General features: G+C 38.6%; 1 protein-coding gene across 1 annotated transcript; it reads left to right on the forward strand.

Annotated features, from left to right (window-relative positions):
- The first annotated feature begins 13,563 nt into the window (after nt 1–13,563).
- si:ch211-183d21.3 (serine/threonine-protein kinase SBK1) lies at nt 13,564–25,871 on the forward strand. Its single transcript, XM_036591201.1, has 5 exons — nt 13,564–13,907; nt 18,963–19,147; nt 19,320–19,522; nt 20,576–20,800; nt 22,442–25,871. Exons 1-5 carry the CDS (start codon nt 13,870–13,872, stop codon nt 22,988–22,990), a joined length of 1,200 nt encoding a protein of 399 aa, XP_036447094.1. The 5' UTR covers nt 13,564–13,869; the 3' UTR covers nt 22,991–25,871.
- The last annotated feature ends 214 nt before the right edge of the window (nt 25,872–26,085 follow it).

Raw genomic sequence — 26,085 nt, forward strand, 5'->3', positions numbered from 1 at the left:
ACTCAATTTCACCTTTCATTAAACAGTCAAGCTCAGTGCTCACTTTTAAGAAGCACCTAAAAACGTATCTCTTTAAATTAGCATTTAACTAAAGCTGAATGTCTTGTGGTGTTTATCTTGTAATTAATCTTCATTTTCTTCTGATTCTAATTAAGAACTAATGATCTTTTCTATAACTATGTTTTATCACCTGTCTGTAAAGCACTTTGAGCTGCCACCGGCATGAAAAGTGCTATATAAATAAAATTATTATTATTATTATTATTATTATTAATTAACGATGAATGGCTAAACAGTACCCAATTCTCCTGGCATTGGCAATATTGTTGGATACTAATCCAATTTTTCCTTTTTCAAATTTTGTATTTTCAATCAAATTTTACATTTGATTGAAAATACAGCTCCACTGTTGATGCGTGAGCTGTGTAAAGCTGCATTTTTTTACACTGATAACAGAATATCTCCCTTTCCATGAGCACGTGGGTGAGGGCAAACCTGAGTCCAACACTTTGGAGCCGATCCTTAATTCCTGGTTGCCTGGAATCGAGGAACTGATTCTTTTTAGGATCATCTTCACCGCCCTGTTTGTCAGAGGTGGCTGGGCCTAGTTGCAGTAAGCCATCGCTGGGCAGTCAGTACATATTCTTCGTTACTGTCCATCACTGATGACTAATACCCACTCACAACCATTGAAACCGTCCTCTCACCAGTCACTTGACAGTGGACACTTTGGCCCAATCCCATTTCACCCCTTGCATACATAATAGTATGCTAATGTCTCGGTAGCTAGCTAGCTAAATTTCCTGTTCCACCTTAAATAGTCCATCAGTACCGACAACTGAAGCACCAGAATGTAACTGCTGCTCCATTTAAGGTGGAACGGGAAAATTCTGACAAGAAGCTGGTGAATAGCTGACCTCAGCTGCATGTCACCAAAGAATTACGGGGTGGGCAATAATAAATTATTATTACATCCCCCCTCTTTGAAGGCATATGTTGCCCTAAATGTAACTAAAGCCCAGTAGCGAGGACGCTGAACTTTACCCTCCTCTGCTATCACTGCAGACTTGCAGGGTCGCCTACAGAGCACCGCTAGCAGCTGTTAATGAAGTAATGTTCTTTTTCATTTGAGCATTGTCCCATTTCATAGGGGAAAATTTCAACCACTACCCCTTGTAACTCAGTTCCAAGGGGCAAGGTAACACTCCAAAACAATGGGTAGGGGTAAAAATAAGAAATGGGATTGGGCCTTAATCCTTCTTGTTGTGGATTACTACCCTAAATATCCATCAGACAACAATCCTGATTCTGCATACTGAGCAACTCCTCATGCAGAATCACTGATGCTGCAATGACTCAGTCTGCAAAACACTGGGGATTTAAAATCCTATTCTAGTCCACACTCAGATCCATGATGCAAATCAGTATTACCTCGTTTTCTTCCGAGTTTTGAGCAATACATCTGTGAAGAAACATTCACCCAACTTGTGTCTTACGGTTTAACTGGCTCTAAGTGAATCAACTTTCTGCCCTACTAATGTCCAAGTTGACCTGGAGCAGAAATGAAAAGAATCGCAGCTGTGTAACAAAAGAAAAACTGGTGCTTTTTTCATGAGGGAAAAAAGACCCAGTGAGACGTTCTATTGCCTCATCCAGTAATGCAACTAAAATGTGATATTGAGCTAAATGTGAGTTAGACTGTTTACTGAGTGGTCAATTCACTAAGTGTAAAGACTTTCAAAGACTGAGTAAAAGCAGAGCTGTCTCCATTGCATGACCCAAGCTACAATCAGGACTTGTTACAACGTGACCTTGAAAAACCCTTGTGGTCTCCCACAGTGGTTTCCATGGTAATATCCCTTTTTTCTTATGCTGTTGCAAGTCTCTGACACTAGGGGGCAATGATCAATTTATAATCATCTGTAGAAGCTGATGTCAGTGTTTTTGAGACTGGCTTATTTTGATGTTAAACTGCAGTGGAGCCGAGGTTTCAAGCCTGCCAGATTAACTCAAATCATGAATGAAGCTCACTCACAAATATCTAATTGAATCTGAATTTGATTTTTTGTTTCCTAAGCGACATCTATATATTAAACTGGCTGAACTCCCCAATCATGATCACCACATCTACTCATTCATTATTATACAAATGAAACTCACCTCTTAAGCTTTGTGGTATTCTTCTTTTCAGTATTCTGAGCAAACATATATTCTCAAATGTTGTATTACTGTCTAAATGGATGCTTTGGCAAGAATGTACATTGTAAGAGATATGTATGTATGAATGTATATTGTCTTTATGGAGATTTGTGATTTACAGTGGTCAACCACCCCCCATCATATATATCATATACAGTATCAGTACTGATATCATGTACAAGATGCTGACATTGTCTTTGATATACTGTGAACAATCAGTCTTTGATAGATATCTATGAGACATAAAAGCGTACAATGTGATCTATAAGATGGTATCATACGCGGCATATGATGACACACCATGCGTGCTAGAGCTGTAAAAAGGTATGCGTGCATTACGATGCATTGATTTGAAGCTAGTGATGCAACTACATTGAATGGTATGTATCTTATATTTTGGCCAAAATCAATTTCTCAGGCTTTTTTCAAATGTCTAAATTCCACTTCTGAGTTGAAGAGATGTAGATTATCTCCCATAATCCATTTTGAATCTTTTTAATACAGAATATTTTGCTTAAGAATATATTTCCTACAGGAATAACAGTTCTCTGGCCTCTGTTTCTCTGCGAAGCCTGTGACCTGGTCCTTGAGAAGAACGCTGTGACATGAGATAAGGACTTGTTTATGCCCATCTCTAGTCTGTCCTACCAGACATGGCAGCGGCATGTAGTACAAGAGTTGGAGCTGGGTTTTTCTGTCTTTATATAACTGGGTGAAAAGTGAGCATTTTAACCTTCAAGGCCTTGGGCCTGTCTGAGAGTGACTCTCATTAGGATAAGCATGACATCATTAAGATGAGCATGAGGGACACTGTCTTTGTAAACTGAATCTAACCAATTACACTGTGTTCAGTTTCTGAAATTCAAGTCTGCATTATAGTAGTTGTGATTTGTAATGATGAATCAGCAATATATGCAATCTGTATGATTGATATAGAATGTGCATAAAGGTCTAACTGCTTTCAACAAGTCTGTGTTAGGGATGAAAAACACCTGCAGGTGCTCTCACCCCAACCTCTCTCTCTCTCTCTCTCTCTCTCTCTCTCTCTCTCGAGTTTTAGCTTGCTGACTTTCGTTAAGCTTTTGTCTTAGTTAAGCCTTTGTGTGTGAGGTTGTGTGTTTGTGCAAATGTGTTAACATGTTTATTCTCAACGTTTATCCATTCTTTAATTTATGTTTACTCTTTCGTGTTCCAGTAATCCTAAAGAAGCACATTTCCTATTAAATTTTATGTTTTACTTCAGAAATTCAATGTGTGGTCTTCTATTCTTGGTTTTTGGGGTATATCGCATCACAGAAATCATGAACAGGTATTTTTCATACATTACAACAGTGTCAACAGTTTTTGAACTCAACGTATTTTTATTAAGGACACACTATGTCATTGATGTGAAGCATCATGTGCTAATAGTGTCCCCTTGTGGATAATCTTCAGCCTGCTAAATAGGAGTGAGAGAGTAATCTTGTGGGACCATCTCCTAACTTGAATTTTTGGTGCCAGATTGTCATGAAATCCACACCAAACAAGGGTATGCCCCCTGTTAAACTCCCCCACCCAAATCTTCTATCTTGTGTTGTTTTATTTTGTTCTGTGTACTTTTATGTATTCTTTTATCGTGTACTTCTACTGCATGTAATGTGTCTCTGCACATGCAACACATAACTGCATGCTTATTTGCCGTTTTTTGGGGGGACTTCTCAGCCATAGTGACTTATGTTACATCCACTGGCTAATGACAGGCTTGTTGTCCATTAGACAATGTGGATGAGGGCACCTACTTTGAGCTCTGCCTTCACAAAGCATTGTATTCCTTTACAAACCTTATACTCCCTAAAACCACCCTAATAAGTCTACATTTCCACCTACATTTATCCCAGGTTGTCCCTAGATGTTCTTGTAATGAGATCACCTGCCTGTTTCAATACCTGTTTTAACAAGTCCTCATCCACTTGGTTTTGCCATTTCCTATTGTGGGAATTCCCAATGCCATCTTAAGGGCTGTTCCATTACTTCTTGTTTTGAGTAAAGTGTGTTGACTTCAGCAGAAGAACTTGCCCAGAAATCATTGCGACCTGATGCATTTCCATTTTTAAACCCAAAAAAATGGCGGACAAAGCTGCTTTTAAGCCTTAGCAATAAACTACTTTAAAATGCCTAACATTTCAAACCAACAACATTGGATTTGCTGAGCTTTAGGTTGCAGATCTACTTCATCTATTATACCTGAATGCTGATACAACTTCATCTTTTTCGTCTGCTACCTCGCTAGTTAGCATGCTAAAGGCTACACAGATGGTAACAAAAAGAAAGGCAATACACCACAACTCTACACCAAAGTTTGTAGCCAGACAAAGCAATTATTCATAAATGCTAATGTATGTTATTTTTAATCTTCTAGCTAGCTGATTAGAACGCTGAGGATAACCTAGCTGAGGGTAAATGCATTCCAGTTGAACAGTCCACTCCTCACCGTCCCCTCCTCCTCTTTTGCCACGACTGCCCACTTATGTAACATAGGTGTGACGCACATCCAAACGGTGAGTCGATGTTGGTGAGAGCATGTTAAAAGCATTATTGAAACAGGGCCCAGGAGTCTGACCCCGCAAGACTAGTGAGTGAGTCAGTTAGTGAGAAAGTGAGTGTGCGAGTTACAGGCCAGGTTCAAAAAGTGCTTTGCATCTGGAAATAATTGTGAACTGTAGCAAAATAGTCAAATTGAATCATGATGAAATGGGAGATTTCATGATGCCCTATGCCTAACCCTAGATTGAATATTTCCCAAATGATGAGGCTCATTGTGAGGTCATATATTAACACCTTAATGTATTTTTGTGTTTATGCGTGTGTACATGTACAGTGGAGTCCAAAAGTGAGAGAATAGTGAAACACTATTAAAACCAAAGCAAATTTTTGACAGTGATCATGTTAAGGCCTTTGTAAAAAAGGTCAGATTTTTTTTTGTTTTATTCCTTTCATTGGAGCTTGTGTTCAGAACTCTCTAAGGTGGATTAGATCTACTGATCAGAGGCTGATTTGCTTGAGTGCATGCTGTCATTAAAGCAAAGGGGGACAAACCAAATATCAATTCTGAAATTCATGTAAACATTCAAATACTTTACTTTTCACTCAAATTGTTATGTTGATAATCTAACAAACTTTGTATTAAATTAGAAAGGCATGCAAATTAGAAGCATTTTCACCAGGACTGTTGTCAGAACAAAAGCTTGTATCTCCAAAATGAGAACTATGCAGGAAAAGGAAAAAACCTAATTTATTTTTAGTGTCAATGGAACCAGACTTCTTTTCAAGAAATTTCTTTTAGTCCATTCAACATGAAATTTATACGTGTAAATGAAAAGCGACATTTTGAAATATGACAAAAATGGAGATAAGAGATTTTGTTCTGACAGCAACAATATATATATATATATATATATATATATATATATATATATATATATATATATATATATAATGTGTGTGTGTGTGTGTGTGTGTGTGTGTGTATGTGTGTGTATGTGTGAATGAGCTCCAGAGCAGTAAATTACAGAAATTTCAGTCCTCAAGGACTGGAGCTTGGTGTCTTTGCACTGTTAGAAATGAAGGTTTTGTGCAGGTACATTTTCATTCATCAAGGTACAAGCAATGTAAATGTACCCTCAAAGGTAAAACAATGGTTTTAAGGTCCAACTGTGTACCTTAAATAATTTTTTTTTTTCCCCCAGAGGAAAGGTGCATATTTGTTCCTTTTCATAACCTAATGTTGTAAAACAACAATAAAAAAGGCTGGAGATGAGACTGGTTGAATGAAGTCATTACAACTTATACAAATATAATTTCAATGGATTCCGGTACAATTATGTTCCTTAATTAAAGGAACAGAAGACGTACTCTTGAGACGTACCCACAATGACAAGAGAGGTACCACCCCAGTGACAGTTTAGTACCTTTTTTCACCATCTCTAAAATACTGTAGTCATATGCAAAGGTTTGGACTCCCCTGGTAAAATTGAACGTTCTGTTGATTTTGTCAGTGAAAGTAAGTTAAGACATCCTCTTCTGAGAACACACTTCTGCACATTTTAATGCACAATTACTGTTTATTTTTACATAAATGATAAAATCTGTGCCGTGTGCCAAAGTTCTTGCACATTTTATGCTATTTTTCTCCCGATATTGTAAATTAAAAAGAAACTGAAATTGTGCACTAAAATTTGTTGAAAATGTCATATTTATGTGTGTTCTCTGTTAACTTATTTTCACTTTAACCATCTCTAAAACATCTCTTCGAGTTTTGCATATGCCTGTATATGTATATGTGAAACACTACACACAATTCATATAATGTTCTTAATATATAAATACAAAAAGTAGAAATACTGTAAACTTAACAGATCCTTGCAAAGGGCACTGCAGGACAGTTTCCAGCCAGACATGGTTCTTGCCTCAACAGATTAACACAATGATTGAGTGAAAAACCCTGTTTATTATACATTAACGAGCTCTGTCTTCAATTATTCAAGAAGACATTTCCTGGCTCAAGGAGCTGTTCTGTTTTAAGGCGCGGCCGTGTTTTAAATAGCTCTGTAGTACAGAAAAAGCATGTGTCACGAATTACATAACCGCTACAATGACATGAACGTATAATGGGAGGCCATTCAGCCGCGTTTCGGTTCCAGTGAGAGATGTAGTGTTGTGTTTGGAAACCTGAGGAGAACTCCTTCAAAGGGCTTCTGAAGGCTTTTATTATTTTATCACTGGTGATGTCCTTGGAAATGAGAGGGAAATAGAGCAGCTCCTGGGATTTCCATCTCTTTTAGCAGAATCCAGCACACTTTCTTTCACTCTTCAGTAGGAAACTTCCTTAACCAAAGACTTTATTTTTTAGATGATAGCTTCAATATCTTCATTAAAGCCAATATTACTTAAAACTGGCATTACAGACACCAGCATATGGTGTAGTCTGTAAGTCTGGAGCCAACCATATCTTCTTCTAACCCAAAAATCCATAAATGGTTATGAGAGCCTAATTAAAACCCAACACATAGACAAACACATGAGGTAAACAAAAAGTTTGGTTTAGTCCAAACATTTACAAATACATCTGAAATTTCTTCAGGTCACTAAACATGTTTTCAGTGATGTTAAGCTCACCAGTAGACTTCTCAGAAGTGAACATTTTCTCTTCAGCATGATCATCCCTAATTTCAGGCCAAACCCTTCTTTGTCTCAAAAAACCTAGTTTCAAAGTCCCAGTTCCATTCAGCTCAATCCAGGAGCTTATCTCTGTGCTACCAAGGAGAGAAAACATGCTTTCTTCTGGCAGGCTTTCCAAATAGCTTGTTAGAATGGAGGTGGCGTCCTTTCGTAGTTCTGGAGAGCTGCTGAGACCTGCTGTATAATAATGTTACCACACAGATAGAATGCAGCTCCTAAACTTTATAGTATATAAACATTAAGCTGGTTTTATTTTAAACAGGCACTACAGAAACCAGCATATGGTGAGGTCTGGAGCCTCTTGAATCTGTTTTTAGGTTCATTCCTCCTCCTAATGCAAAAATAAATATCTATGAAAGTCTAATTAAAAATCAATGTATAGAACAGCACATGAGGTCATTGCAGCATAATTTTTGAACCAGTTGTTATGAAAATACACAATGTGAAGGGCAACATACATTTTCAAATTATGTCAAAAACTGAAAAACAACAAAAATGGAGATACAAGTATATATACACCAATCAGGCATAACATTATGACCACCTCCTTGTTTCTACGCTCATTATCCATTTTATCAGCTCCACTTACTCTATAGGTGCACTTTGTAGTTCTACAATTACAGACTGTAGTCCATCTGTTTCTCTGCATACTTTGTTAGCTCCCTTTTACCCTGTTCTTCAGTGGTCAGGACCCCCATGGACCCTCACACAGTAGGTACTATTTGGGTGGTGGATCATTCTCAGCACTGCAGTAACACTGACATGGTGGTGGTGATATGTCACCCATATCTTAAAATTTTTTAATCTTAAAGTTGATTAGAGTCAAAAAAACAAAAACTCTGAACCAGTCAATGAGATCAAGGGATTTGAGGCTATGCTTTTATGCAGAACATCTCCAGATCCTTTAGAAATTTCCCCAGCAAAAGAACCTAGTTTCAGTCAAAGTGACAATTACATTCGGCACAAGGCAGGAGCTTATCTTTGTGGTTTGAATGACAGTACACGTGGCAAACCTTCCAAATAGCTAGTTAGCATGGAGGCGGCGTCCTTTTGTAGTTTTGTCTTTTCCAGGCAGGTTCATCACATCTCTGGTTACTTAAAAACTCTTGCAGTTTTTTCAATCAGTAACATAAAAACTGATGATTTGAACATAATTGTCTAAACTAATTTCTTTAGACACCTAAAAGTATCTTTTGGTAAAACATTAGGACTTGATTTATGCAAATTTCGGATCCTTTTCGCATTTGTATATAAAGCTGCACTATTTGTTTTGTTAAAACTGAAAGAAGTAGCATTACTGAGTCAAGAGGGGAAAAAAACACTAAAATATGGTGTCTACGTGCTGCCGCGAGTTGCTCTGTAAAGCCTGAAATAGTAATTCACAGTCAGAGGTGTTGGGTTGAGTTTTGTGAGAGTCTCAAATCATCACTGTCCAGAAAAACAAGTTTCTGCAAACTGGAAGGCAAAAACAAGACATTTTCAAATAACTTTCACACGACATAAAACATATCTGCTGTGCTCAAATGATGTAAAAAAAATTAAAAATAACTTGTTTGGACAGCGACAAAATGCTAAATCAACAATATACTGATGAAGATATGATGACAATAGTAGATCATTCACTCACATCCTCGGACAACACGTCTTGAAGGGGTCCGAAGAACAACCTCAGTTACAAAAGCTACGCTCACATTACAAGCCTCATTACTCAGATCCGATTTTTCGCTTAAACCCGATCTCTCTGACAGGATGGTTCACACTCGTTTAGGTAAGTGATTCAAATCTGTCATTAATGTGAACGACCCGGCGACCTGAAATGACCCGCATGCGCACATCCTACTCAGTAAGGTCACGTGAATGAATCGCGTGCGTCACGTGCATCATCAGCAAACAAACTAACGGTCAGAACGAGCTTCGCTGTGAAGTTAATTAACTCTGATTAACTTTTCCACTGTTTACAGGCTTTAACTTCTGTTCGGCGCTGCCGCCATGGTAACGCTGAATGATGGCGCACGCGCAGTGGAAAAAAGCACATGAATTCCGATCTGAGCGTTCACATTAAGGTCACATGGCCACGAATCGAATACGTATCCGATCCAGGACCACATATGAAAGTGACTCAGGTCGGATTTGAAAAGATCAGATTTGTGTGTCCACACAGCCCTGAAAACATCAGATCTGAGTCACATTAGGACAAAAAAACGGATTTGTGCCATGTGAACTTACATAGTGCAGTTTTAGGATTATGCTTATAAAAAACAATAATATTTTCTCACTAGCTTCTTCTCTTAAGCAGACGACAGTCATTCCACAGGGCACCAGACATAAAAATGATTGTTTAAAATCATTCTAGAAATGTACGTTTACACTTTGTGAGAAGATTTCTCAGTAAGCAGTGTGAAAGTACAAACTAATGGTGAGTGTTATGCAAGATACTGAGAAGGTGTAAATAAAATACAAGCTGTACGCTTTAGTGATTAATATTTAATTAGACAGAAATTACTGAACCTCATACAGACCTTGAGTGCCCTTAAAAACAAAGCTTTGTTTCTCTGCAACCTCTCCGTCACCAGCTACTGTTACACAATCATACACACCCATGTGTGCACACTCTCTGTCTCTCTCTCTCTCACACATATGGACCCGACACTCACTGATATAAACAGCACAGACCCATGAGTTTTGAGGCCAGGGAGTTTGGGGAGAAAAAACAGGTCGCCCTGGATCCAGAGAGGAGACGACAAACCAAAAAGTGGGACAGAATAGAAGAGAAGAGTGAAGAAGAGAAGAAAAGAAAAGATAGTAGAGAGGAAAGAGAAGAGGGAAGAAGAGAAGAAAAGATTACAGAGGAGAAGGAGAGAAGAGAAAAGAGGAAACGAGAAGTATACAGAAGAGAAGAGAGGAGGAGAGAAGACAGCACTGTTATCTAAACTGGCCACTCTGTGTTTGGCCGCTTCATCAGGACTCGCTGCAAACTCACTTAAAAGCCTGCTGACAGTAAATAATGCAACTGTTGTTGGCACATATTTCACACACACACACACACACACACACACACACACAGGTAGGTGTAGTCACACTCAAGTGGCGTGTTGTTTTAATGAAATTAGAACACAAGTAGTGTAAAAGTAGCTAAAAAACTAGTAAAATAGAGTAAAAACCATTAAAACAAAAAACTGAAATACTTTAAAACTGAAGTCTGATAGCTGCTATTTTTCTTTTTTTTGGTTCCTTTTGGCCTAAAATAGATGAAATTTCTCACCAAAGAGAAAGGTGTAAGCACCAGCACCTGGAATATGCTAGTTTCTATTAAATCTGAACACATGAATTAACACAGCACGTGTTAATGGGCCGGTGTGGCTGCAGGTTATCATTCCAAATAAGCTGGAGCACACCTGATTCTACTTGTTAAATTAACTGGTCTCAGTCTTCAACCTGATCAGGCGTGCACCTGCTTTGTTGGAATGAAAAGCGGTGGCAGCTCTTTGTGGATAATACTGGACACCTGTAAATAACATGGCTAATATATAGGTAAACCTGGAGGAAGAAGCCCTGAAGGGTATAAGGACTTTGGTAAGATGCCCCCCTCCCTTTTCCTCCCTCAGGCCACATCTAGTTTATTACTGCAGAAATACTATTTACTAGGATTTTCATCATAAAGATACAAAAATTGTTCACTGGGGTTTCACTGACTACCTAGTATTAGAATTACATGCTAGCTGTCTCACTGGAGGTGAGTTTGCATACGTATAGTTACACACCTAATCTGCTCTGTTATGTCTACTAATCATTCAAACTTGTCAACTGTTGAATGCTATTAATTTTGTTAAAATGTTAATATTATTACTGTTGCACTAATAATAACAACAATAATAATCACATTAAGTAACAAATACTAATTAACATAGTAATTAATATATTAACTAACCTGTAACACATTAACAAACACTTTCTTTAAAAATGATTTCAGAATCATATTTTTGTTTAGCTCCGCCTTCCTGCAGCTAGATTGGCTTAGTTCGCACTAGTGATGTCTGAGTACACTGATGTCAGGCAGAAGAAAAACATCACACGTGAGTTTCAACAATTTTGATTGGTTCATTTTTGTCTGTTTCTATGGATACCACCATGGATACTACCATGAATACCACCATAATTCAGTCTTCTGCAGTACAACACAGACATGCTGATATGATTTCAGATAAATATTAATAATAATTTTGTAAAAAGAGCACAGATTTGACTGCCTATAATGACATACGAACTAACTATGTCTGATTCATCTAAACTTTAGTAAGATGAGGAAACAAGCACAGATTTGAGCACAAATGAGGGATTAGCTTTAGTACGTAAAATCAAGTGCCATCTTACCAATAACTAATTCTCATCTTATTTACATGAAACATGCACTTTTGTACTGTATTGCCATGCGCACAAATGATTAATATTATGGTTATTTTCTATTTTTGTTGTTGTGATTGGTATTATAGATGATATTGAACACAGTTTGTGTTAGTTAACTGCAAATCAAGCAGATTTTTCAGGTTGTTAAATTATGAAGCTCAAATTTACACACGCTCCTACCAGACATAAGTTTAATTGTACAGATACATCAAAAATGAAATTGATAAATAACAAAACTGACAAAATTGAAATTTGCCTGCGTTCCTTTTATGATCACATTTGACTGTATGCAACTTTGATGAATAAGGGCCAGTGTGATCAAAAACTCCTGTAAATGCTGATTCTGAGGAATTTTAGCATGAAGTTCTAGACTAGCAGAGTAGTAGCATGACATGTTGGGTAAGATTGGCTAATGTCAGCTCTGAAAAACTAGCAGCATTTCAGCAACTAAGCTAAACAGACTATAAGCAGTTTATTATGACTATGGCATCAAAAGAAGGCCAAAGTTATTGGAAATGTTTACTTGTTTAATGTAAACAATTAAATTCTCAGGTATAACCATTCATTTTGCGTTCTTTCAGTGTTGTGTCCAAAGTTATTTGTTGACCGTGCATGCTGGCCTGGTGTAGAGTTACAGTATACCTGCTTTTTTATTCAGAACTACTCAGCCAATTGCATGTAGGCTAGTTGCATCGTAAGTGTTTACTAAGTTCATGTTTATGCATTGCTGAATCCAAACGATTTCCACCACACAAGCTAGTTTTAATGTTGACTTTATGAAGCTAGCACCCACAGTTCCAGCTCAGTTGGACTCTGCCGAGGGGCAGCTGCCGAAAAATCTAAACTGAAGCTGCTGTTGTGTCAGTTATCCAGAAACCATCATTTAAAAAAGCTGTGTATTTGGTTGTCTCAAGAAAATAGTGTAGCTATTGATAGAGCACAGGAGGCGTGGCCATGCAGACCAGCCGTGTGAGGAGGCTCTTGGGAGACGCCAAATTCGCAGTAGGAGAGACATTTAGTGTAAATAAGTTGTTTTTAGCTTGAAGTGTGTTGCATGTGTCATTCTGTGCTGGGATGGGTGGTGTTTGTGTGGGTTTACTGTTGACGACAAAGTAGAATTGTATGGCTAGAAGTGACCTGCCTGCTATCATCGTTTTAGCTGCCTAAAGTGGCAGTTCTCCACTTGCTGTCAGCTCAATAAAAAACCTTTCTCGTTACAATGCAGTGTTTCCCCTGTCTTTTTCTTGACTAATGCTACAATATTAACAAATAAACAGACAGTGGCTACAGAGAATTAGTTATATTTGGCTTAACTCCTACACAATACGTTTCACTTCACATCAATGTTATGAACAATAAAGACACTGAGTTTTTTTTTTTACATATTGACAATGCCAGAATAAGTGAATGCTTGTCTCTGGATAGTTAATACAGAATAAACAAGTCGTTTCAATGTTATGTCTAAATTTTATGAAGTCATTTTTAGCTGGGCACAGAGTTCTGGTTCCTACTACAATGAACGGCGTCCTGATTCTGACAATGAACTACTACCCAATCGCAGCGCAGGGGGCGGGGTTATCCGGAATACGGGTGGAGTAAGAAAACACGCCTCTTTTAGAGAGCTCCCTGGCGTGGAAAACACACAAAATGCGAGAAGACAGGGCGACACCGTTCCTGAAGGAGTGTGTGTGTGTGTGTGTGTATAGAGGAGCGCTGAAGTAGGTCACACAAACACACACACACACACACACACATTTACAGGCGCGCGCACACGGAGCTAGGCTCCAAACGCAGCAGCAGCAGCAGCAGAAGAAGAAACGGCGACTGCAACGACGGCGCGAAGGAAAACAAAAACAGTAAACAATCAACGGAAAGGTGGCGGTGGCGGTCAGAGGAGCTTCGTGGCTTCAGTTTTCATTCAGGAATATCTCGACGGGTCTCTATGGGACGGCAGCGCGGTCTGGACCGGTGTGGCACCGGGCAGAAGTTTCGCTGAGCAGCGGCTGATCCTCGAACAGTGAGCGCTGAGGAGGAGACTCGGGGGTCCGGATGCAGGAGCATGGTGGAGAGAGGCAGGGCACCAGCAGGTAACTTAACCTCTCTCTCTCTCTCTCTTTCTCCAAACACTAGCAGCAGCACATCCACTCAGAACACAGTTCACATGAACACCAGTGCCCTGTTTGGGCTTTTTACGCTCGGTGGTCGAATTAAAATAACCAAGAGGGGATGTTGGGTGCAAAAGCCGAAGGGAAGTCTGAGGAAGTGTTTATGAACTGTAGCTATACATGCTTTTTTAGCTCAGGAAGAAACCTTAGATATTGCTCATTTTATACTGTGGTTAGGTTGCCTAGACGTTTGTAAGTTCTGTCTCACACTGACCTGTATGTAATGGACTAAGGGACAGAAACACTGAAGTAAGGGGGCATTAAGGGTCTGTATGGCATAATAATATTAATAACAATTTAGTATATAGACAATATTTTGTTTCAGACTTTCTAATAGAATAGTTTTAGAACCCAGTTTAGGTTATCAGCATGAACCGACTGAACATAAGCAGCAAACTTCTGACAGTCCTCCAGTGACGCTGTGTTGTTTGTGTGGGCTTTGGAACATTTTGTACATCCAAGGCAAGTATGGACGGGATTTAAAGATAATAGAAATCTCAGGTGAAATCACATTCAGGCATCAATCCAAAGGGAGATGGCACTTTAACACAAAGAGGATGACATTTGTCCCCTCTCAAATCAAGCCCTGGTTTTAATAATATTGCTTCTAAAACCATTTCAGTTCGGTTCCAGTTTATTTGCATAGCACTTTTATATCAGACGTCATCCCAAAGCATCTTGACCAGAAATGTGAAGCCCCTAGTGAGTGTCTATAAGGGAAACAGTGGGAGGAAGAACTCCCATAGAGAACGAGGGAGAAACACTGAGAGGAACCACGATTTAAAAGATGGAAACCCATCTTTCTGTGGACCGCACCTGATAGTGGAGCGATGATATGAGTAGAACAAACAAGTTTAGAAGGAAGATTAAAAAGCACTGGGATCATACAGAGGAAGGATCCATTACAAAAACCAATAATGATTTCTCTGAGGTGCACTTACAACATTTGTGTAGTCAAAATGAATTTTTTTCATATCCATTTTCCAACCTCTCTTTATCACTTAGAGTTAAACTGACTGTTTCTGTTACTATGCTGTCAATACTGAAATAATTTATAATTTATTTATTTGTCATAACAGTACATAACAGTAACATTGGAAACATACAATTCTGCACAAGTGCCAGATGCACTGTGTTTATAGCAAAACACCAGTTTACAACACCTGCCCACGGGCGGCTTTTTAAAAGTTAAAATAAAAAAAATAAATAAATAAACAATACAGATACAAATACAATAAAATACAAATGTGTCTGTATAAGAATATTAAGTGTGAGAGCAAATTTGTTTCTTTTTTAGCCTTGATTCAACGCCTCTATTGAAAACAGTAAAGATGAGTTGCATTTTTAACTTAGTGGGTAAATAATATATGTAAATGATCTCTGTTCTGATTGGCTGCCCTGTATTGTGCATCATTCAAGAAGCTGTCCAGAGTGAGACACTCCATATAACTTCAGTGTGAATGGGCGGAGCTAAACTGCTGTAGGCTAAATGTTAATGTGTTGGTTTTCATGACCTCATAAAAATTAGATCAAAAAAAGGCTGTTTTTGCAGCTTAGTTTCCATATATTGATTGAAAGGACTAGAAAGGAAATAATACATTGAAATTGAACAAATTGAACCTAAAATTCAATTCACAATAAAATATAAAATAGTCGAAACATCCTTACTTTGCACAGAATTATGAGTGAGAAAGAATTAATATTTTATTGCAGCTTGTTTTTTGTTATCGCCAGCAATAACTGAACGCTTTAAGGGTAAATGTTGTCTGAACACTGCAATACTGTCCCAATTAAGAGTAAGTACAGTGCTGATTCAGGAGCAGCTGCTCACAGCCTGTATGCCTTAACTGTGATTTGAAAGACAGAGGCTGATTCTAAGCCAGGAGTCTAACTCTTGAGGCGCTTCATTCATAGGTTTGGGGAGCAAACCTCTGCTTCTGCTGCTGAAATATTTACTAGAGTTCTACCTGAGAAAGCTGAATGATCTGGACTTGGACAAACAAAAGGAGAACAAAGCAAAAGAAGCAAGCAAAACTGTAGAAGTATAAAGAGTAAGACAATTTTGGTAGTGTTTGTGGTTTTGTTTGTTTTTTTCTGTGTTTATATACTAGGGGTGGGAGGGAAAACTATTAATCCAATAGTATGGGTTTGCAAATCATATTAATACCTGCAGACTCGAGTACTGATATTGTATTATTTAATTATGCTTATTTTAACACATATAATGCCCATTGTTAGACTAATAGATTACCCAAAATGCATTTCTGTCTTTATCCACAAGATAGCCTCGCACCTTTCTAGTGAGACCAAGGCTTCTGATGGTGGTATTGTTAGGAGTGTTTGGATAATGCAGTGGATAACACGCTCGGGGGGTTTTAATTTCCCATTCAGGCAGGAATCAGGAACTCCACTACAGTATACCAATGAAAGTCATTAGGCAAGATGTTTAACAGTATAATCATGATACATGTGGAAGAACATTTTGTAACATGGTTTGTGCTTCGGACCCCTTCCCCAAGAGGATGAATCTGATGATTGCAAGCACGTTGAAACAGTTATCAAAGAAAGCCCAATCAAAACTTGGTGAAGGATGTGTCTTCCAGGGATATAAGTGAATGATCTACTATTTTCATCATATCTTCAATAGTACAATGTTAATTATGCATTTAACACCTAAACATTAACCCAGACCTTTTTTTGAGCTTGTGCATGTGACATTAACACGTAAAGATGTGATGTTGTCTGAAACTCCTACATAATCCTAACCGGCGCCTCTGACTTTTAAATGTTTATTTCAGGCTACTTGCCGAATCTGTTTTGCTTCAGTAAATGAGACTGAAGTGAGATGAACAAAATATGAACATTAAAGCAGAGAGTCTTCTTTTGGATGAATAATTTGCAATCAAAAGTAATAAATCACAATATGTTAGATGAAAATACTTAGCAAGTCACAAATCTTTAAATAGCACACCTGAATTGTACCATGGTAGACTTGCATCATAGTCAGAAACTGACCATTGATGAAATGTTAGAGGTAAATAATGTGTATGATGATATAATATGATTACACATTATCATCACATTATACTATTCTGAGCATATTGTAGATTTTATTAGTGCTTAAGGAACACTGAGCAACTGCAAGTGTCACAAAAAGAGCATGTCACTAGAGTATGGATAGCACAAAATATGCATCAAAAGATGACCTACAGTTGGAGCTGCGTTCTAAAGGTTTCTGGTAAAGTAGATAGAGAGTGTACAATGCTAGCTCAATTATATAAGCTGTAATATGGTGCAATAAACATCTGCTTTTATCACTATTACATGATGTAAGTAGACACAATCCAGACATTCAAGTTAAACAAACTTTTGGCCTTGCCTTAGGCTTGATGAACTGTAAGCGTATGGACAGTTATCAGAGTGAACACTGCCTGCTTCTGTTTTATAACCAAGAAAACACTCACTAGCTTCATAAAGGTCATTCTAATGAGAGCAAAGTTATTCTGTGGCAGTGAGAGATTTTACAATTTAAGGTGAAATTCTAATTTCTGCAATGTGTCCAGTTCTATTATAATATGTTATGTTGTATTTTTAACATCAGAATATAACAAGTATAATTTTAATGTCTACTGACCGAGCACAAGGGCAGTGTTTGAAATGACATACTGTGTATAGTATACAGCATACTGCTCCAGTATATACTGTATAGTGCATGCAACACTCCATTAGTATGTATGCTGTACCACAGGGCAGGGGTGCGACTAGATTGCTAGTATCAGGCACTGAGCCAATCAAACCCATCTACATCTCAAGACCCGCCCCATTTTCCACAGCCCCCAGTCACTGCTTAGTAACAAGAGATGTCTCTGTGTGAGTTTTAAAAGAGACCCCATACATGATACCATACATCTTCAAAACCATGAACAAACTTTAAAAATGACAGCTTTGGATTGGATACCTGTTTTCCTCCATTTGTGAGTGTTTTTTTTTATTACACTCTAAGTGGGTAATATGAGCTAGTTTGGCTAGATAAGCAGAATGACTCCAGACAGGAACCTGAAAAAACGATGCTGAGCGGATTGTTCAGCTGAGACCAACTTTAGTTACGTTATATATGCACTAAGTTAATTAACTTTATTACATTGATGAAGCAAGCAAACCCACCTCAAGACCAGCAGAAAAAAACGGTGTGGCTTTAGTGTCGCACTGAGTGTGGCAGAATTTGGACAAACTTCAGGCGTTACTTCAGTGGTTTTGCATTTTGGGATGCAGTATATCATGTAGATATACTCTCTCTCTCTGCTCACGTATTGAAATATTTTGCCTTAGCAGTAAGACATCTGGGTGTCTTTGGCATATTGGAGAAAAATTATGTTAGTCACATACTGCAAACTACTTTCTACTTTTTGGCACAATCAGTCAGCTTCAGAATTAGTCTAAAGCCACTCTGCGCATGTACATCCTCACTGTTAACTCCCAGTCCTAGTGCCTGATACACACATACCAGCATTACACACACTATGATTTCAGTGTCACTGCTGTGTTGAGAATGAGTCACCACCCAAGTAATATCTGGACAACAGCAGTCCTGTGGTCAGAAACTGAATGATGATAAATGGGGTAGAGGGTGGCTGAAAAATTGTGCATCAACAGAAGGGCTGCATGCAGTAATTGTACACCTGTTCGGTGGACCTAAAAGGTAGGTGGACCGCATAATGTGGCCAGTGAGGGTCTATGTTGCAGAAATAACACTCCAGCCAGGCATTGCCTGGGTTACAAGCTCTTGGCAGTCTCCTTCATGTCGGCACTTCATACGCATCAGAGGAGACAAGTGCCCGCATTTGCCCTTCCAAGCTGGTAGTACTGAATCCAAAAAACATCGTATTAGGAACGGGCAAGATTAAGCTGAGAAGAAGCACACGAGGACAAAAGTAAATATAAATTGTGTTAAACAATGAAACATTATCTGTGTTTCAGTGCCCAGGTGGGTGTGTCTGCAGCAGGGCGGAGCAACAGTGTGGGCATGGCCCCAGTGGAGGACATGCAGGCACTGTCCATCACCGCTCTCTCGGCCTCCGAGGTGGAACAGCAGTATGAGCTGATTGGTCCATTAGGGAAAGGCACATATGGCAGAGTGGACCTGGTGGCTCACCGCACACAGGGTAAGAGTTCTGCTGAAAACATTAAGTGTCAAAAAGTTGACTTGAAAATGACCAGTATAAAATCAGAGCTTGGTGTGAAATTTGTGAATTGTTCTTTTGGTGGAACCCAAGCAGTGATTTTGTCCTGTGGATGTATCTGTGTGTGTATGCTTTTTGTGTGTGTATGCTACAGGCACAAAACTGGCTCTAAAGTATGTGAGCAAGAATAAGACCAAGCTGCGAAGTTTTCTGCGTGAATACAGTTTGACGGCTGCTCTGGGCTGTAGTCCATTCATCATTAAAGTTCTGGACATTCTGTTTGAGACAGAGGAGAGCTATGTGTTTGGTCAGGAGTATGCGCCTGCAGGTGACTTGTTCGACATCATACCTCCACAGGTAAGACTGCATACATCACTGCATGCCTCCACAGTGAGAGGTGTGGACGAACATCTACTATTACTGTTGAGGAGTAGTTCAAACAGTAACAGCATAGCTAAAATGGGAGCTTAACAAATGTTCCCAGGGTCTATTGTTTAGCTCTTCATATGATACATTAAGAGAACCTGTGAATATAAGGAACAATAAGGAGCAGATTTTTCAATAGGATTGAATGGATTCTTATTCTTGTTAGCTGAAATGTTCAATCAGAGTGCGTTTTTCAATTACAAAGAGGGAACACAGGCCTGGCTGTTTGAGTTACAAAATAAAGTTCCCAGCAAACATAGGGATGACTTCATAAAAACAGTAATAGCAGCCATTTTTAAGCCTGGATTTCCTCTGTACCTTTGTTTGTTTTTCTACTTAACAGTATACACACATCAGTCTATTTGAGATTACTTAAAATCTTAACATGGTTCGAGGCAAGCGTGGGATGATTTCAGCATATATATAGCGTGATGCTAAATAAGCATCCCCTGATAGCTATATTAGCCTTATAGCTCTAGTGCAAAACTGACCCTAACTTCAGACACTACTCATGTCTTGGCTGATCAGTTACTTTTCAGTTAAGAGGAAACTTGTTTAACTTTGATTTCTTGTTAAACTTTCACTTCAGGCTACTCCGAATGCAGCTAGCTCCATGCTAAGCATTCTTAGCCAAGATCAAGCATTGTTGTATTTTCTCTATTATTACGTGCTGCTATCACTCTACGGTAGTCATACTTATCAAATCATTAATAATATTGCCATCCTTCAGTCCTCTCTTGTACCTTGGTCATCTTACTCTCTCTCTTTATCGCTCATTCCTTGTCCCTCATCTCTGATCTCTGAACCTCATTTACTTAACTCTGAGCCAAAGCTCTTTATAATTACATAACCTCCTTACTCTAATTCTTCTCATCCCAATTTTTTCCTCAAAACCATCTTTCTAATCTTGTCCCCCTTTTCTCCACCCTCTCTCTCCTTCCCTCTTTCCCTCTTTCCCCCCTCCCAAATCTCTCTGTGGTTCAGGCTGGTCTGCCAGAGGACATGGTGAAGCGCTGTGTGCAGCAGCTGGGCTTGGCTCTGGACTTTATGCACAGTAAAAGTCTGGTGCACCGGGACGTGAAGCCCGAGAATGTGCTCCTGTTCGATCGTGAGTGCCGACGCGTCAAGCTGGCTGACTTCGGCATGACGCGGCGTGCGGGAAGCAGGGTCAAGCGAGTCAGCGGCACCATCCCTTATACAGCTGCTGAGGTAGTAAGAACTTAACATTAGTAATAATTTTAAATTATATGGCACCTTTGCAGCTAAGCAAAATGTAGCTAAAGTACTTTGTAGTGTATCTAAGTAAAAAATATATATAAAAAAAATATATATAACTGTAACAATTAAGGATGTTTTCATTTTATTTTTTTTTTCTTTGTTGGCTCGATTTTTATTAGCCTTCTTTTTTACCTGAAGCTCACACTATAAGGGCTAAATGAACGCACATTTCTAGTTAGCCAAAATTGCAATAGGATTATTTGCCCTTTAATAAGCCAAACTGTCATTTTAAATTCATTTTAAAGTAAATGAAAATCAGTGGCCTAATAAAAGCCTGTAAAATTTAGCACAATGAGCCATGCATAATTATGCTACAACATTTTCATATAGGTTTAACAGCAGCATTCAGATACAGTGCACATGCACTTGCATGACTTTTGAATTATTAATTATCTCATAAAATTGCAACACAGATAAAAAAATAAAATCAAGTTGGCCGATTGCCAATCTCTAATAACCTATAAAATACAGCAAGTATTTCAAATAGTAAAATAAAAAGAATATGATGTTTTTTTAGTAAAAAAGAAAAGGTAAAAGGCAAAACATATTATCAAGATACAATTATAGCCTGATTTTGAACATAGTCTGTGAGGGGGATGGGCAACATGACAATATTTATTGATAAGTTATGTGACAAGTATATTGTGGATATCATCAGTACTACTACACAATTAGAAATGATGGGTTTCAAGGGTTCTTTACTAATGGATCTATATAGAGCCATGAATGCTCAAAGAACTCATGTAAAGGGTTCTTTGCACCAGAAAGGGTTCTTCAGATTAATGGAGAATGTGCTGTAGATGGTTCTATATAGCACCTTTTTTGAAAATTAATCATGCAAAGAGTTCTTTAACTGTTCATGGTTCTATATAGAACCATTTTACTAAAGAACCATAATTTTTAAGAGTTCAGAACAATTCTCAACTGCATGTTTGATTACAAAGAGAGCATAATTAGTCCTGTTCAGCTGGATTTATTGCACTGCAGTGTGTAAAATGTTAGATAAAAAATCATTGTTTTCATAGTTTTTGATAGTATTTTCAAATGTAACACGAAATTGTAATATATTACTGTTTTTGTGATAAATTATGTCACAGTGTGCTTTTCTGGGCATATTGTGGATATTGTCAGTACTTAGAAAACACTGACGAACCGCAGGTCTTATTACAAAGAGAGAATAATTAGACCTGTTCAATTGGTTTTAGTGAAACACTGAATAAAAATTTTTATTCATATAAAAGTTTATTCAGAAAACACTGAACGGTTTTTCAGTCTATTCCTACTTAATAAACCTCAGAAAAACTAAATATAGTGATGCATATCATGTATCATACAGTTGTCTTCAAGTATCATGATATTAGATTTATTTACATATCGCCCACCCCTGTATGACACTACTGGTTCTGGGAAATTGTCTTGACGTATCATTATGTTTTTGCCATATCAGCCACGTTTGTCAGGCAGTGTTGAAATGTATGAAGAGCTTTAAAAACCTGTAAATAAATTCTTAAAGAGACAAGCAGCCATTGATGCTACAACAGGTGTAAAATGTTCTGTGTTAAAATTTGGCAGGTGTGCCAAGTCACCGGCTCGGAAGGCATCATCGTGGCAACCACCCAAGATGTGTGGGCGTTTGGTGTCTTGCTGTTCTGCATGCTCACTGGCAACTTCCCTTGGGAAGCGGCGCTGCCCAGCGATGCCTTCTACGCAGAGTTTCAGCGCTGGCAGAGAGGGACATGTCCGCCGGGCGCCGTGCCCTCGCAGTGGCGCCGCTTCTCTGATGACGCGCTGCGCATGTTTGGCCGACTGCTGGCACTGGAGCCCGACCGACGCTGCGGCGTCAAGGAGGTCTTCTACTTCCTCAAATACGACCTGCTGACCCACCATCGCCGCAGAGCTTCCTGTAGAGCCTCCAGAGGTGTGGCCACGCGTGGCTCCGCCCATAGACATGCAGAGCCTTCCCCCCCGCCTGGCACTTCCTGCCTTCGGCCTACCCCTCTCAAACGTAGCATCCTGTCAGAGCCACACTCCTCCAGGGAAGAGGCGTCAAAAAGCCCCTCCCCCAATCGGCAGGACAAGAGTAAGATGGTGATGGCCACGCCCATAGAAATCTGTGTATGAAACTGCACTTTCCTTCCATGTTCAGAAGATAACGACTGTTTAGTGTAAGAAAACTGCAAAACAGTCGACCCTCCTCTCCTTTCACTTAACTGCAAAGGGATTCCTAACAATGAGCCGCAAAACCGTGGCTGAAATTAGACTTATTCTTTAACGGTGGCACCAGTGAAGAGTACACGTTAGAAGATGGATCTCCTCAGAACTCATTTAATCACAGTGCAAAAGTTTTATGCTTCCTCTTAACAAGAGCTAATCATAGTAAGGGATAAGAATTTTGAGATCATTTTGAAGTAGTTTTATTAGTTATTTATCAATCTCTCAAGACTGATTAGTTATCAGTCTTTGGACTTAAAGGGGAACTCTTTTTCAAAAGTTTCTGATAGTTATATTACTGAGATGTAAACAAAGTCATTTAAAGTGTTTCGATGTGAAATTGTTCACTGTAGAGAAGCTTACTGACTGATTTCTTTACAGTGGTGGTGATAGGAACCAGAAGTTGTGATGTCTGATTTTTAATGAGCAGCCATTTTATTAACGTTTATTTACTGTACACCACATTTTATTTACTAATCATAACTAAACAACCAGTGAACCTACATGTGTCTTCTGAGTTTTTATATGTAATGATGACAATAGTGAAAAAGTGATCAATCTGAAAAAGAAAACAGACTTTTATTTGGGGAATAGCCCTGCATGTAACTCTTAGCATAAAAGAAGTCTAAAAAATATATTTTTGGTCCAGAATCTGATGAGAAACTATTGGAAAACAATGTCTGAGACATCAGACAGGGTATTTTAAATGCTTTCATGTAATACCTCTCTGTGAGAGAGCTTTTGGAGACAGTAAACACTTCAGATGTCTGGTTCCTATCAGCACCACTGTGAACAATTCTGATTAAGTATGTTTCTCTAGAATAGTGCATTTCACATCAAACCACTCTAAATGACTTTGTTTACATCGGACCGATTTATTTATGCAGGAAATGTGAAAAATCAGTGGAATTACCCTTTAAGTTATTCTTTCTGCGACTCTGTAAGCATCAAACTTTCAAAGATGCACGCGAATGCTGTTTCTGAGGAGGCCCTCCCCCCTCATGTGAGTCACTCAGCCAGCCTATCAGAGGGCCAGTGATCTCAGAAGCGTTTGACTGATACAAGTGGCACAAATGGGACCACAAGATGAGCTGTAAATTTATTTGCCCAAGTTCACTGAGACTAAACTGAACGTTGTTCATGGCTACATTCACAGAAGAGAAACACTGCAGTCCATTTGCAGGGACGCTACATCTACTGGACATTACTTTCCTTCTCCAGGACTCGACCAAGTATCTGTAGATGACAGGGATTCTTCTGATTTACGTGTGTGAGTGAGTGTAAGTGTGTATGCTTTGTTTGTATTTAATAGTTCTATACAAGCACAAGCTTTCTATAAGTCTTTTAAGGGTCTGTATGGACTGCTGTTAAGAGAGCCTATCAGAATCTGTCTGAAGGAAACAACGGTACTCAGAATTTGAGTTGAAGGCTAATGCTCCCTGGAGCGTTGTCAGTATATTTTATCAGGTAGTAACACTATGTAGCTTTATTTTTAAACCAGAAGAGATAGACTTTATTAACTATTAATCTGCACAGAAGTGAACTGTCATAGCCTGGACATTAGTACACGTTTACAAAGCTTTGAATGGTGGAGAACTGTTAAACTTTTAGCTTTTAGCATTTTTGGGTACAAAAAAGTATTAAGGATGTTCTTTCTAACGCCTGAAACACTGAAAATAAGAAGAGTAGGGCATGGTGATTCAAATAAATGTAGCATGGGGCTAAAAATGGAGCTGGGTAAATAGCAACGTTGGGCTTAGGAAAGGGAACGTTTGCAAAAAAGGGAGCAAAATGTGGGTGCACGGGTTGGGGGTGATTGGGATTGATACTGTTGTGTTGTGTTGTATTATACAGCTCTCCTTTACAGTCTCCTTTAAACTATGTAGCGGAGGGTATGATCTAGGAGTAATGGTTTGATCTAGGTATAATTTTTGGCCATGATCAGGGCTGGGTATCAATATTTAATACTTTTATTGTATAGACTGAATTGCCTTGGTCTTAGAATCCGTGAGCCAATGAACATGCTTGTTCCACAATCTAGCCTGCTGATTGGCTGTCCAAATTGCATATGCACCCTAATAACATTAGCATGTTACAGCCAGTAAAGTTTAAGCCCCACCCAGGAGTCTTTCAGGAGTATGTATCGAAATCAGAGTGTTGGTATCGATCTCAAAAAAATGTTTTAACGATACCCAGCCCTTGTCATCATATCAACTTGAATATAATGTTATGAATGGGGGACTTGGAGGAGGGCAATATGATTGAAATATAAAATCACTATACTTGAAAGCATTTTCACAGTTTGTATCTTGATATTTTGTTTTTTTTTTTGGTCAGAACAGAGCCAGATACAAAGCACCTATTGACAAGAATGCTATAAAAACTAGTGCAACAATGTTATGAGCCATTATGCTGGTTGGCTCATGGTATTATTTGGATTTGAACTAGCGATCTCCTGATGGTTACACTACGTTAAAGCCTGTATTAAAGGATGGGGCAAAAAAAAAATTAATTTACATAATTTTCCACTTATCTCAGATATTGTCAACCAGCCAAGACACGTTTGGAGTCCAAATTTAGCTTATTTGTTACTAGAGCTATGAGGCTAATGTTGCTAACAAACATTAGAAGTGAATAGTGACCTAAATCTGCAAGTTTAGGGGATGTTTCTGGGTGACTGTTGACTTTTAGAGACTCATAGCTTCAGCGCTAAACAAAAGAACCAAAGTTTGGGTGCCAAACATGCCTTGGCTGATCGACTATGTGGAGTAAATGGAAAAAACTGAGTTAATTTGATTTTCAGACCATTTTTTTAAAATTAATTTTACTGACAATGTCCACAATATGCTCAGAAAAACATATAGCGCTGTTATTTGTTGTGATTACGATATCACATTGTCATATCGTCCATCCCTAGGCCGAGTTGATTATAGATCAGCGCTTTTACAAACATCTGAGGCCTTGGGCAGTACTCCAATCTGAAAATCATGGACTTCTTATTTACT

Source organism: Colossoma macropomum, unplaced genomic scaffold (genome assembly GCF_904425465.1).
Source record: "Colossoma macropomum unplaced genomic scaffold, Colossoma_macropomum, whole genome shotgun sequence".
NCBI classification, from domain to species: Eukaryota; Metazoa; Chordata; class Actinopteri; order Characiformes; family Serrasalmidae; genus Colossoma; species Colossoma macropomum.

Excerpts from the sequence above, each read along its gene's own strand:
- si:ch211-183d21.3 (XM_036591201.1), top strand. The coding sequence starts at position 13,870 with ATGCAGGAGCATGGTGGAGAGAGGCAGGGCACCAGCAG. Across the intron at positions 19,148-19,319 it reads GGTGGCTCACCGCACACAGG|GCACAAAACTGGCTCTAAAG; the intron begins GTAAGAGTTCTG and ends TGTATGCTACAG. Across the intron at positions 19,523-20,575 it reads TCGACATCATACCTCCACAG|GCTGGTCTGCCAGAGGACAT; the intron begins GTAAGACTGCAT and ends TCTGTGGTTCAG.